A 15,541-nucleotide genomic window follows, 5' to 3' on the forward strand; every position below is an offset into this window, starting at 1 on the left:
CCACTTCATTCCACCGCACATTGTGTTTGGTAAGTTTGCATCATCCGCCAACACATTACAAGATTTTTACCGCAACAACATTTACTGGGCAGAGCTCCATAAGCATCGTGGTTCCTCAAATAGGGATTAATTGAAATCATACTTTTTTAGCCGTTCCATATATACAGTTCTTTAAGCTCTATCCAGCGGACGACGGTAAAGTGGTCGGCGGCAAGTTAACAGTTGCCGCAGTGAAATCTGTCAGAGTTAACATAATTGCGGCGCACGACGGCTCCGTCAGTTGTTATTTTGATTTGAAAATCATCATTAGAATTAAATAGTTTTTTCGGTACGTGCGTGTATGTAGATTTGCTGGAAACAAAAATGGATGAAAACATTGCAAATAAGAATTACTACAATCTCAATTAACATTGTGCCGCGTCCCAGCTGTGCGGTAAAAAAATAAATAAATTTAAATCAATCGAAAAACGTCGGTGGTAAAACCGCGCCATCGCAATTATGAGCCATTCCACATGTCTTTGTGAGTTTTAATTTTGACAGTGGTTAACCGTCGACCGATGCGAGTCTGAGTATAGCTTTATTTTATTTAATGTTTACAATTTTTTATAAACATCTGACTCATTACACAAAGAACAGCATTATATAAATCAACATTTCAAACTTTGTAAAGACCACCCCAAGGCGAATTTATATAAAGTGGTGTTGTTTCATCAGCTGTGAGTAGCGCATGATTGTCAAAATTTTGTATTTCGCTAGTGAGTGAGTGAAAACCTGAGAGCGGGGAGGGATAGCTGGAATTTGACAATAGCCCGCTAGAAGCAAAAGCAAAATACAATTGAATCGATACCACCTTATATACACTGTCCTTGGAAAGATAGTGTCAAATCTTTTTTCTCGCTCTTATTACTACATCTGGTATAATTTCACTCTGGAACAAGCTTTATGCCATTCAATTATATGTGTATTCAATTTGCATATAGGAAGAGGCCATAAAATGAAAGCAATCTGACTTTAGTTCACTTCTCACGTTTGGTTTGAAAATACTTAGAAGTGTCACTGATTCTTCTACAATTATTTTATTTTTTTTATTATTTTTTCTTCTTCTGCTGGCGTTAGCTTCCGCTGGCAAAGCCACAGAAACAAAAATTATTCCTGCATAATTTTTCCTTATCCAAAATAATAGAGGTAACCCCATTTTATAAAGATACTTATCTAACACTTTTGGGTTTTCATTACCTTACCCGGTTAATGTATGCTACAATATTTTTGAATGTCGAATAATCGAGAGATCACTGTGGTAGATTTTCATACATCTTAGCTCTAAATTATGCATAACACCAGAAGTTTTATTGGTCAATTAAGTCCATGTATTAGCAACAACATTAAAGTGGCACTTAATACTGTCAAAACAAATAGCATACATACATACATACATAGGTACTTATGTAATTAAATCAAAAGCACTCAAAATTGGAGATTGCTAATAAAAATCCACATGCAAGTAATAAAAATTCTTGCAGAAATTTAAATACGAATATTGTACTTTTTCGATCCATTAATATCAAGGTGTTCAAGTAAACAAAATTGGCTAAGTAAAATTTTCAAATTTATGACTAACCTTTGTCGGTTGCAGTCAAGTGCAATATGCAAGTACACGCATACATATGTACATAGGTATGTAGTTTCAAAGAACAGCCAAAATTAAGGCATTCGCACGTAATCTAACTAACACACTACACACCCAATGCAGCTAGATATTAGCATATATTTCAAGTATGTATGTATATACATTAGGGTGTCCCGCCAAAAAAAGTTTCTGTTTTTCCAATAGAATTATAAAATTTATTATATTTTAAGACTTTGTTACAAATTTTTGTGCATACAGTCAGTCAATAAAGTTTAGATACAGCGAATTTTTTGCAATACGGGCAATTTTTTTTTTTTAAATAATTAATTTTTCGCTAATTTTTTATAAAAATATGATTAATTCTACAACAAAACCTTAAAAATCAGAGTTCCAAACCTTGTGCAAAATTACATAAAATTCCGCAAAATTTCATTAAAATATTGCACTTTTTATTCACGCTATCTAGAAAAAATCTGATTATGCAGTGTTATAGCCCATTCAATTTTAGTATAATAACGTGCAAGTATGAGGAAGCTAGGACTTACCATTGATTTTAGGGATTTTTTTTCGTTAAAGGTGCCGCATATTTTTCCCATATATTATTATATAATATTATCGAACATTATTTAAAGAGCGTAAATAAAAAGTGCAATATTTGGATGGAAATTTGCAGAATTTTCTTCCATTTTGCATAAGATTTAGAACTCTGATTTTTGGGGTTTTTGTTGTAGAATTAACTATATTTTTATAAAAAATTTGCCAAAAAATAAAATATTTAAAAAATAGTTGCCGGTATTGTAAAAAATTCACTGTACCTTCTATCGTCTGAGACAATTTTTTGGAAAAAATATTTTCAAAAACTAATTTGATCTAAAAAAAAAATTTAAAACTGGCCAGCTCACGAAAATCAAAATATTTTTCTGAAATATGTTGGCGGAAGTCTTAATATATAATACATTTTTTAATGCCGATGGATAATCCGTAACAAATTTTTTTTTTTGTTTTTTGTATGAAGAATGATGTACCCTAATAGATAAGTAATACAAGTAGGTAAAAGGCATTTTCAAATGCGGCAAAACAAATACACACTAGTTTGCGAATATGACCGCGTACAACATGCTCGTGCTTTGGCACTTCGCCTAATCCAATTCCTTATTCCACTACATACTACATACTTGTATCCATTTCTGTATTGATACGTTTATAATATTTAGAATTTATTAAATGGAAATATCTAACAAATGACTCACATCACTATTTGGCATTAACATTTTAGATTTTATTGCCGTTGGCTATGTAAATTGATTTGGCATGGCCTGGCGACTATGTCATGTATGTACGTAATTTACATGCAAAATACATTAAATACTAATGTCGACATCGTCATGCACATGCAACATTAATTCGAATCTATTGCTAAAGCTAAGTATATATGTATGAAATAATGCATGTACGAATATACTGCAAAAAATCAAAATTAACAACAATGCAAAGTGAAAGGGTGGTGTTAGTGGTAATAGAGCCAAATTTATCAAAGTCAAAATTTATCAAATACAAATGATAATTGAATAGAATTAAACACAGCTAATTGATTTTATGTGAATTTCTACTAGGCATTAAAATTTCGACAATTGTTTGAGCAATCGACAACAATTAATCAATAACACTGATAACCGACAGAAAATGTTTAGGGTTCGGGCTTTATAGCTAAAAGGAGAAACAATTAACTGAGTTTTGGTAAGTTTTTTTTTGTATTTTTCAACTTACACCCACTTGAAATTGGAAAAAGTTTTATTTTTGATAAGGCATTTAATTTTAAGAGTTTAATTTTATTAAAAAATTTCACAACATTAAAAAAGTAAGTGATATTTTAATGAATTCAAAATTTTTAATGACTGGCCGTGTGAGTCAAACCCACAATCTTACGGCTCGTTAATATATCTTTACTGCCGTTGGTCAAGGCACAACTTTGACCAAATCAACACGCCGTTAATCCGGCGGTCTATGCTTTAACTTTGAAACCAAATGATGAGCCTTTTTACGCAGTTTTGGGCTACTGATGCTGAAAAGATCCTTGCTTTCGTGCTCCATTTTGTGCGTGGTAATAAAAATTGGTAAAATTTTTTCTAATACCATTTTTATTTTGCTAAAGGCAAAACAGACATTTATTTTAGAAATATTTATTGTCCAAGAAAAATAAAAAAAGTGTAAACCAGTTTTATCAGTGAGTATTTCTTCGTTTGAAATTTTAACTCATAAAACCTTATTCTCTACAATTTTACTTAGTAACGTCTAACCATCACATACATCTTAAAATTCTCGGGCAACATTATCATTGGACTAACGCGAAAAACTTCGTCCAGCTCAATCTTTGAGTAAAACGTTAAAGAGCTCAAAGCTTTGATTGCAGCCTGACTGTCTCTAAAAATTAAGACGTCTCTTCCCATCATTTCGGTTCCAACAGCATCCATGTTAGCTGAAACATCGGCTCAGGATAAGCTGCAGTATTCTGGTATCCTAAAATAGATTTTCAGAAAAGAAGCTCCTCCGAGCTTACGGCCCGTCTCCACAGGCAAAAGTTTTTGCCCACCAACTGTCATTTTTATTGCCTGATAAAAATTTTATCAGCGGCAATATTTGTGCGTGGGCATTTTTTATCTTGATAAAAGCACTTATAAGATGGCAATTTTTGCCGGATTTCATCAATTAAAAAGTTTAAAAAATATGCTATTTCACACCCAAGCAAATAATAACACATATTTTAATAGAAAACAGTTCAATTTTTGCTTTTATATTGAAATGTCGATAATGTTGTCTCCACGAAGCTATCGCGCAAATGAAAATGTAGCTGTCAAAGTACCAAATTGCTGGCAATATTTACAAAGATAAAAGCTCTGATAATTATTGCTTGCCAAGAGCAATATGCGGTCTCCATGGGCTAAATTTTGCCTGATAACATTATCAAGATAAAAACTTTTGCCTGTGGAGACAGCAAGTTACCGTCTAGTGTAGATATAAATTCTATCAGGCGGAGTGTTAGTATATTCTCTCACTTCTTCCTGCTTGGGACCGTTGTAATAAAATTGCTTTCCGGGACCGATATTAAAGCAAAACGTAGCGTACTGTTTAAAATGAAGCAGGTTGCGACTGGGATGCCTCTCATAAGTGAAGAGCATCCTGCCATCCTTTGTCCTGCGAAATCCAGGAACTCCAAAATAGTGTCCACTGCATCGCTTGGTATGGTTCTGAGCGCTCCGCTTATGCAAATCATATTAGACCTGGCACCTTGGTGAGTAGCCTGAGGTGGTCCCCTTTTTTAATGCGGGCCACCTAACAATCACTCCATATAGCAGAATAAATTATTTTATGAAATTAAGGCCCCATTTCTTGCATATGGCCCTTTCACAAGCAAAAGTCATTCCCATAACGCTGAACTGTTTATATTCTCCTTCCAGTTTAGCTTCTTATCTAAAAATAACTCCTAGAGTTTTGGCTTTTGTAGCAAGACTAAATCGGGCACCTTTTAACTTCGGGGAACTTTCCGAAGACATTTTATACCTTCTCGTAATGAAGACAAGCTCCACCGGGTGGACCATCTGGATACATCTCGAAGCCTTCGCTGCTTCAGCTTGCATATAGAGTTTACGGAATATTTCCCCAAAAACTTTTTCATCCCCAATCCATTTCAGGTAGAAGCGTGTTGACAGTCAGTTTCGACAGAAGTGGAGAAAGTACGCCTCCCTAGAGCATACCCCTCGTCACAAGCTTGCACAATTCGCAAGCTCCCAGCCTGGCTCTCAGAATTCTACAGCAGAGTGACTTGCCGATAAACTCCACCAGAGCGTTATCCACCCCTAGAGGTTTCGCGGCGTAAGTTATGGCCTCCGGCCGTGTTCAACAACGGCTTTAATATTCAGGAAAGGTACGGAATTTCTGTCCTTAACACTGAATGACTTCTCAATATAAGCGACCAAGCTATGAAGTGCAGCCCCATGGATTTACCTTTTCAGTATGCATGCTGGTCATGATATCGTTGATGCCAGAAAGGAAGCTGCTACTAAACCGTCCAAGTGTCTTAAGAGCTAAGGGGGAAAATTGTATAGACCTTAGGTCGTCCGGGTTAATATGTGAAAGGAAAGGCTAGAAATAAGCCTTGACCATAATTGAAAGCCTTTTCGCAGACAGCTACAGTGGCTTAGTTAGTTGCGCAGGTATTATACCGTCCGGTCCTGCAGTTTTATATGGTTCAAAGCTTTGCATTGCCCATTTAGCCCTTTCTTCCGAAACGGGTATATTGAAGGTATAGAACGAAGTTAGAGAAAGGGTGTTTTCCACTGCAATTATGTTAATAAATAAAATAAATAATTAACCTTTTTATATGTATAATATCTACTAATCTATGTAGAATCTCAACCCATTCTGTAGCTCAGTGTATCAAATTGGTGTAATCACTTGGACTCGAACTTTCCAGTACTAAACATTTCATATACCGGCAACATATATTTCCAAAAACAGGGAAAAATAAAATAGGTGAATGCTATAGAATCCGCAGCCTGCCCACAATCGCCGCACAAAGTGATTAGAATGTCGCAGATGTTGGTATCAGCGGTAATTCCGCAATTTCTTGTCGAACTTTACCTCGGTTCGTCCATACTTTTACCTACTTGCACACATACGTACATTCATAGATACGTATGTATTTACATTAGGGCGGGTTATCTTTTTTTCTCTGGGCCCAGGACTGAAAATTCACGGACCCCTATACATAAATTGTATTAATTAAAAAAATGTCATAATTTTCTTTAATGTACTATAGAGTCAGAAACAATAAGCACGAAACGCAATATATTTATAATTATAATAAAAGCCTATAAGGATGGAGCAATTATATTGTAAAAAATAATAACAAGTCATGGTTCTCATATCTCAGGCGCCTTAAAAATCCAGGGCCCGGAGGGATTCCTTCCTTTCCCCCCTCCCTCTCTACCGGCCCTGACTATTTGGAGTTTATCAAATTGCGAAAATAAGTTTCGAAGAATATGTGAAAATGTTCACTTTTGCGCCCACTGATGGAAATTATAAGAAAAATATAAATCCAGAAATGGAGTCCTCATACCAAGATTTAAGCACTTCTTTACGATGCCACAGTTAAATGCTAAGTAAAAGAAACCTATTTTCGCAATTTAGCAAACTCCAAATTGATTTAGACCTATGGTTTCTTTGTGAAATTTGTTTAGAATTACACGTAGAATCTCCCTATGGTATACGCGCATAGACGAAAAAATCTCCTATAAAAATTTACACGCCCTAATGTGCATACATAACTTAATAAAAGTACTTAGCCTTCCACATTTATCAGCGGCGTATTTTATATTACACCAACATCTAAAATAACAACTCATTTGTAAGTAATCTCACAGTGAACATGGATACCACTGCAATTGCTTCCGAATAGCTCATTCACTTACATAACTAACTTGCTGGGTGTAGCCACATATCAACAACAATCAAGTTGTACATATTTTGAATTATGATTTAGCAAACCACAAGCAGCATTGTTAGTCAGCATTGACGCCACGAACGGCTTGAACGGCTAATCGCATTCAAGCGAATGTAAGCTGCTGCTAATCATTATAAGCACTCAGAATATTAATTGTTAACATATTTACATATCTACGACTCTAGCATTTGTTGTGATTAGAATAGGTCTTTAGCCGACCGCACTACACAATTAGGATTTGATTAATGCACAACAGAAATGGGGCAACTTTGTAAATTGAGAACACATTTGTGCCATTAAGGCCCCGTATATTTGTATCGCAATAAGGGCATCTATAGATTCAATTCATTAATTCTTTGCTTATTCGCAGATCTCTGAACTTTTTGGCGGCATGGAAGTATGCGGCATTTCAGTGGTAGTCGGCAAAGATGGACGCGAGCATATAATTAGCGCATGCGATTGTACATTCGCCTTGATTGGTGATAGTCAAGAAGAGGATCGCCGTCAGATAGCCGATTTAGTTTCGGCTAGAATGCAGGTGAGTACTATTTGTTAAGTGCAGAAAAACGCACTCTAACTTTTTTATATAATTTTTAACGTAGAATATATAATTTGATATAATTTTTATACGTGGAAAATATTATACATACCTTCATTTTTCACTCCCATTTTGTGCCTCTCTCTCTCTCTCTCTCTAAATCACTTCCCAGAACGTCTGCCGGCCCAGCATGGCTCAAACGGGCCCTCCGATGCATGGCATCCGACAGCCATCACGATCGTCAATCTCCTCGCGCGGTGAGAGTCCCACCGAGGATATGGCACCCACACCGCCGGCACCAGCAGGTCCACGACCTGCTCCGATGGGCGGTCCACCGCCAATACCGGAGCGCACTTCACCAGCAGTCGGTTCGATTGGCCGCCTCAGCAGCCGCAGCAGCATTTCTGAGGTACCTGAGGAGCCAGCTGCACCGGCACCGACCAGCGTACCCAGCAGCGTCGGCGGTGCAGTGCGTCGCGACTCGCAAACTTCACAGGCATCGAGCATATCATCAGCCTCCAGGGCCTCCTCACGTCCACCGCAAACTCAAAATTCAGTCGTCGAGGATGCAGAGGACACCATGAAGAATTTGCGTAAGACCTTTGCGGGGATATTTGGTGACATGTAGGAATTAGCGAATAAGAAACGCGGAAGGACAGCAAGCGAGACGAGCAGTGGCGGCCCACCCAGTGCTGGTGGCAGTGGAATAAGCGGCATAAGTACCGGTTCATTCCTCGGCAAGCAATTCTCGTTTGCTAGTGGCGGCGGCAGATCGGCCAGCGGCAGCACATCGAGTGTTACGTCGGATATCATCTCGGCGCAGCCAACACCACAACCGCCACCGCCGGCAGAGAAACCCTACGATGCGCGCTCCGACACTTCATCGACCTCAACCCTGACGGCGGGTAGCATGAGCGTCAGCGCCAGCTCAGCCGCAAGCTACAGCAGCAAGCCATCTTCCAGCGTTTTGGACACATTCCAAGAGGAGAACAAATACAAGCCAGTCACCAATTTTGAACCACAAGAACGTGTTAATCCATTCGATAAGGGCACTTTGAAAACTTCTGCAACCAATCAGACCATTGGTAGTGCCACTTCGACCACTTCATCTTCATCGATCTCCTCATCATCGATTTCATCGCGCATCAATCGCAATGGCAATGTCGGCATTAAGTCGCCACCACCACCCACTGGACCGCCACCACCACCACCGACAGGCGTAGCCGGTGCAGTCAACTATCGCAGCTCAACTTCGACCACACCACCAAGTGTTGGCAAAGACAAACGCACCTTCAACTATGGCAGCTCAACATCTATTGAGACAATTACACGCATGGATACCAACACCACAACCACCACTACAATCGGACCAAGCAGTGATGCTACTACTGCTGGTGGTGCAATAGGCACCGACGCCATTGATAATGCCATTGGTGGTGGCGCCACTGGTGGCGCTGATGTCTCTTCCGCAGGCGATGGCCTAGATTGGAAATCGAAAATAGGCATACGTTCAGCGAGCGTCTACAGCGCACCAGCAGCTGTGAGCTCCACCATGCCGGCAGCTGGAGATACCTCTGGCTATGCATCAAACTCGAGCCCTGCCTCGAATCCTTACAACACCACAGCCGATTTGCCATCGTACACACGACCATCGTATTCGCGCTCCGAGAGCAATGGTAATTATCTGGCCGTGGGCGTATTACTCGTTAGTTTAACGCTGCGAAAAACTTAAGCGATATGGAATAGACGATGCAGTGCCAATATCTTTCATAACTGCTCATTGAAAACATATCACTCACAAACACCTACAAACATACATACATACATACATATCTAACTACTACCATGTCATATCAACGCACAAAAAAAAAAAAACATTTAGTGGATTTTCATCAATTAAAAAGGCATCACTACTAAACAAGCAAACCCATATCATATTTATCATACTTATTAATTAACTATTTAGAAGAGAGCATATTTTTTCACGCGAAAAAAACATGAATAGTACTGACCAGCAGGAATTGAAAAGACCGCATTCGAACAATAATATTTCAATAATAGAACAAAGTGGAATTCACAGATTAGGGAAAGACTTGCTTGAAGACGCAATAAAAAACTTATGGACTGAAAACTAAGGTTATCGTAAGCCAAAGTTTACTACTTATGCGCCTAAAACTAGCCTACATTCACTGGTATTTTTACACAGCATACATGCCATAATGGGGGAAAAGCAGCCAGAAGTGCAAACACATACATTTTCTCTGGCCAAATAACGTATTTTCATATCCATATTACGGAAATATTGATATAAACCAACACTTAACAAAACTATTCTAACACAAAAAATACTACATACAATATGAAACTATAAGAAGTAGCCAAAAATTTCATATATTACTATATTCATACTTTTCTACCAACAAGCACACCAACTACTATTTACACTAACTAATAACCACGCTCATTTATATCCATATATCTCATAAAACCATGCTCTCCTTATACATACATACATACATACATACTTAAAAGAAACCAACCCAAAAATAATTCTAAATTCATGTGCCATCCTCGAGTCCTTTCCTCATATTCATGCTCACACATACAAAAACAGTTATCGTCCTAGTCTATACGATTCGATAAAATACAAGCAACAAAAAAAAAAAAAATATTTCTACTCTACTCTATTCTAATCAACGTCAAAACGCCTACGCCACCACGCCCCAAATTGCTTTTCCGTCCTACTCTAACGTACATATAAACGCTTCATACTACAATTGCGTACGTTTGTTGTTGTGTGGTTGTTGTTCTCGATCGTCGTCATGCCGCACTGAAGCATGCCGCCGCAAAGCAACAAAGCCAATGTTTCGTAAGTTTTTCTTTTCTGTCTGGACAAATGCAGCTCTGCAACTAGGCAAACTCAACTCACAAAAATGCAAAATGCAATGTATTTACAAATACATACTTACATAAATGTATTATTTTTATTTTTTTTTATTTTTATTAACAGTAATCGAAATTTTTTGCATCCACTTTAATCGATAAATGTGTCTAATTTTAACTATACTACATACTTATACATAATTAATTAATATCTACAATAAACTATGTATTTGTATGCTATTTAAGCAAAGTGAATTCGTCCAAGCAGCTCGAAATTAGCAGATGGCCATCACTAATCGCAACACTTGAAGTACTACAGCTACAATATCTTTTAGAACAGAAACACCGCAATTAATATTTTCTTTGGCTTTGGGCACTCTACACGTGGCACCTTCACACTCTTAATCCACGATTTATTACACATTTTAGTTACTTTAACAGCAACGCGCTCTTCTGTCTTATGTTGCTTTTGAAAAAAAAAAAAAATATATATATATATATTAAGAATGAGCAAACTTAAAGGCTTCGTACTCTATTCTACATATATGCAATTCAGTCGTACTGATTGTTGGCTTATTTGTCTTTTTGTCTACATATTATTAACACTTACTATTATTCGTTTTCTTATTGTAATTGGCAAATTTGAAGTCTCAAAACAATAATTCAATATGTGTGATATAATTTTTTTTTTTTATGTGAATATGGCGATGCGTTATCAAATAAGTGGTAATTACTAAACAAATGACAATAATGAAGCTTAAATTTTTGAGTCAAAGCTTAAAAGCTGTAAACCTTTGGACAAAATATAGATTGCAATAATTTGTAAGCTACATAGGTCCATTTGTATAGCTAACAAATAATTTGTAAACCAAAAATACAAAAATTTTGGATTACCATAGAAAAAAAAGAATAAACGTAAAAGCTCGTTCCGATCGTCCTCATGAAAAATGTAAAGTGGTGATGGGCATCAGCTTGCCTGCGGACAAAGATTTCTAGTATACCGAATGTGAATGTAGAGATTGGTTTACACCACCCAAGACCACCCACCAAGGTTTTCAGACGTTCTGCGCTTTTCAGGGCTTTCAGTTTTAGCTTTCGTATTACGGCTTTGGCCTCCTAGCTTGTTCCACATGACAAACTGTGCAATACAGAACACATGAAGGAGAAATCGAAATGCGCCAAATAATGGAATGTGTGAATGGTGTTTGAATACAGTCATAACGCAACAACGTACGCAAGGTGCCAAATTTTACATCAAACGCGACATTTCCTAAACCAAAAACCATATAAATCAATGTTGCAAAACTTTGTACGAAATTCCCAAAAATTAATCAAACTTCAAAAAATTGTTATCACAATTTTAAACTTTTTATTTTTAGAAAAGGATCCGGTATGCAGTTTTGTAGGCCGAAAAATTTCAGTAAAATAAAATGCAAGTTTCCAGTAGCTTAAAATTACCGTTGATTTTTTAGAATGTTTTTTTTTTGTCAAAGGCGTTGCACATTTTCTTACACATAAAAATAGATTTTGTTCTAAAAATTCTGATAAAAAAGCTTGCAATTTTGATAATAATTTTTTGAAGTTTGATTAATATTTGCAGGGACCGTAACTCTTATGACTTTTATCAAAAAAATCAAAAAATAAGAGTCATTTTTGATTTTTATATATTTAGATCAAAAATAAGAAATATTTTTGATTTTTATATATTTAGATCAAAAATAAAAGTTATTTTTGATTTTTATATATTTAGATCAAAAATAAAAGTTATTTTTGATTTTTATTTTTTTACATGAAAAATGAAAGTTATTTTTGATTTTTATATTTTTACATCAAAAAATAATTGTTATTTTTGATTTTTATATTTTTATATCAATAATAAAAATCAATTCAAAATTCGTGACATAATATGTTTCTTAATCGCTGTTACGCATTAAAGTAAAACTAAGGTGTACGGTTATAATAACAACAATAAAAATGAAAGAACAAATAATAGCGTTATTTCAAGCTCAGGGCCAATGCACAGCATAAGTTAGAAACTTTGTTACAAATATTTCGTTATTATAAGCGTACACCTTAGTTTTACTTTAATGCGTAACAGCGATTAAGAAACATATTATGTCACGAATTTTGAATTGATTTTTATTATTGATATAAAAATATAAAAATCCATAATAACTCTTATTTTTTGATATAAAAATATAAAAATCAAAAATAACTTTTATTTTTCATGTAAAAAAAAATAATAATCAAAAATAACTTTTATTTTTGATCTAAATATATAAAAATCAAAAATAACTCTTATTTTTGATCTAAATATATAAAAATCAAAAATAACTCTTATTTTTGATCTAAATATATAAACATCATACAATATTTTGCATATAGTTCACCTAAAAATCATGATGGTGTAATCAAAACTTTTCTACGATGTCCATTTATGTATGATTTTTTTATTCAAAAATTTAAAAATAACTCTTATTTCCGGTCCCTGAATATTTGTGAATTTTATATTTTATTATTTATTATTTTATTTATTTTTGCAAGATGAATTTATATGATTGTAAATAGAATGAGTTATATTTTAAACAAAAATTAACGAAAAACATTTATAATGGAAAATATTTCTAACAGTTTACGGCTCTCTTCATGAAAATTTACAGCAAAGGCAAAGTACTTTTTCAAATAAACGAAATAATGAAAAATATTTCTGCAGATTTTTCTTTACAGCTCTATACTAAGCTTAAGCTTGCTCTCATTCCTTTGGAATTTCCATAGACTCATGTGCACCAAACTGATATTTTAAGAATGTAATTATAGATAGCGACATACTTAAAAAAAAAAAAATAAGTATTGATGAAATACCTGTAGTTTGTTTTTACAAAATGAATCTGAAATCGAAGTATTACTCTCAGAATAACATTCATTTAATCAAATCATTAAACGACTTCATTCACATCATTAATCGAATTATTTAATTCCATTGATACGAGTATAAATAAATAACTTCCGATCACACATGAAATCAATCACTACATTTTGATAACTCATCATCATCATCACAAGCATATCACTCAATGTCTGTTGCATTGAATTACGAATTGGCGCCAACGCAATTAAAATTTAAAAATTTTCATAAATAGTATATTCGTATTAGACGCACCGCATAAGCTAAATAAAATATTTTATATATATACATACATACATACATATGTATGTATTTCTTATAAGAAAATTTTTATGAGAAATTAAAATATTATTTCAATGCTTACAGCTTCCAATAAGCAATCTGATTTGGACATAATCTTCGGCGAATCTAAGCCCAGCTATGGCAATGGCAAATATACTCGCGCCGGCGGTTCAATCTCCGATGCCGATCTCATATTTGGCGGACCACCGACCAACTATAAGACCGATCGCTTTGGCAGTTCGAAGAGCATGAGCGTCACCTCGGAGCGGAGCAACGATGGCAATGGCAGCAATAATTCGTATCGCGCCTACGAGGGTATACAAAATGCCGCATTCAGCGATTTTAGTGACTCACCGAAAACGGGCAGCATCAGTAGCATTAACTCGTATGGTAATACGAATCGCTGGAGCAAGCCAACTGTCGAAGAGGATGATGAATTGGATTTGAAGTAGGCAAGGATAACGAATGTTGACAAACCGATGAAAGTTAGTTAGATTTTTGTGTTTGCTTAAATGCGTGTGTGCACATGTACATATGTATGTGAGTATGTATAACTGTGCAATGAGGAAGATTTTATTGAGACAAAACTATTTACTTGCCGATGGCAGTATTAAATTTTTTTTAAATATTTCCAAACATACATACATTTGCAAGCAAATGCATATGTAAATGCGCATGTAAGTAAAGTACATTCATACCTCTGCACACATGCTTTTAAACACAGATTCTCATTGAAGAAATATGCAAAAATTTAAGTACATAATTAGAAAAAAAAAATATTGAAACTAAATCACTACATACACAAGCGCATTCTTCGCCTCTGAAGTTTCCTGGTTTCATAGTGGAAAACAATTATAAACACATTCCTAGCAATCTAAACTATACAGCTTATTTCTATTGTCAACTTTTTATTTACATAATTTATTTTTATTTTTATTTTATTTTATTTTTTTGGTATAATCGCACAGTTATTTGATATTGACTTTTAATTCATTCTACTTTTGATTTCTCTAAATGTACTACATATATTTCATATGCCAAAAATGTGATTTCTTAATACCTGATTTCAATAATGTCAATCAATAGCAGTCTTATGATTTTTAAATATTAATTAAGTATCCAAAGTACAAAGTTCAATAAATGCATTACATTTTGATTATGTGAGAGCAAATAAAATATTTTGAATAGAAAATAGATAGATTTTTAATTCATTATTTTTTATCATTCAAAGATCTTTCTTTTGTAAGTTTTTTAATACTTGGTCGTTGTTTTTTCCTTTTTATTAAGTGCTTGGTATTTATAATTGTTTTATGTTCAACTGCGTCTGTTTATAATTATAATTTTAGTTTGTTTATTTGAATAACACACACAAAACTAATCAACTTGTATCGAATTTCCAGTAGGCATTGGAATGGTAAAGAGCTTGCCTCAGTTAAAGAATTTCCCACTGAAACTGACAGGTATTTTTAATGCCGAAATTTGGCAATAAAATGTTTGTCATTTATTGCTCACGGGAAATCCAACATAAGGTACCACGTTAACATTCCAAGTCCGTAAAATACAGTGGCGGACATATTTGGAAGCATTATTGCCTTTATAGACAAACTTTAAGCGAGTATTACAAACAATTTCCTAACTAATGACAACAAAAACCGTCTAAAAAGGAGATGATTTAACCAAATTACTTTGCTATTAAAGATCTATAAAATTGCATTAGATTTTTGAGTGACCAGACACAAAACGTAGACCTACAAAGCTATGTTTAAGGGTCACCCTAATTTACATATTTTTAGGCGTATTTCTTAG

At 34.9% G+C, this 15,541-nt stretch overlaps 1 protein-coding gene across 1 annotated transcript in view; it reads left to right on the forward strand.

The window, feature by feature from the left end:
• Positions 1-14,917, forward strand: part of LOC118737635 (synapsin) — a 113,907-nt gene extending 98,990 nt beyond the window's left edge. Inside the window, 3 exon segments of the mRNA XM_036468273.1 lie at positions 7,498-7,665; positions 7,838-9,341; positions 13,820-14,917. Coding sequence (XP_036324166.1) covers positions 7,498-7,665; positions 7,838-9,341; positions 13,820-14,187 — 2,040 coding nt within the window. The 3' untranslated portion in view covers positions 14,188-14,917.
• The last annotated feature ends 624 nt before the right edge of the window (positions 14,918-15,541 follow it).

This window comes from Rhagoletis pomonella, unplaced genomic scaffold, assembly GCF_013731165.1.
Source record: "Rhagoletis pomonella isolate Grant_MI unplaced genomic scaffold, Rhpom_1.0 Rhpom_scaffold_00004, whole genome shotgun sequence".
NCBI lineage: Eukaryota > Metazoa > Arthropoda > Insecta > Diptera > Tephritidae > Rhagoletis > Rhagoletis pomonella.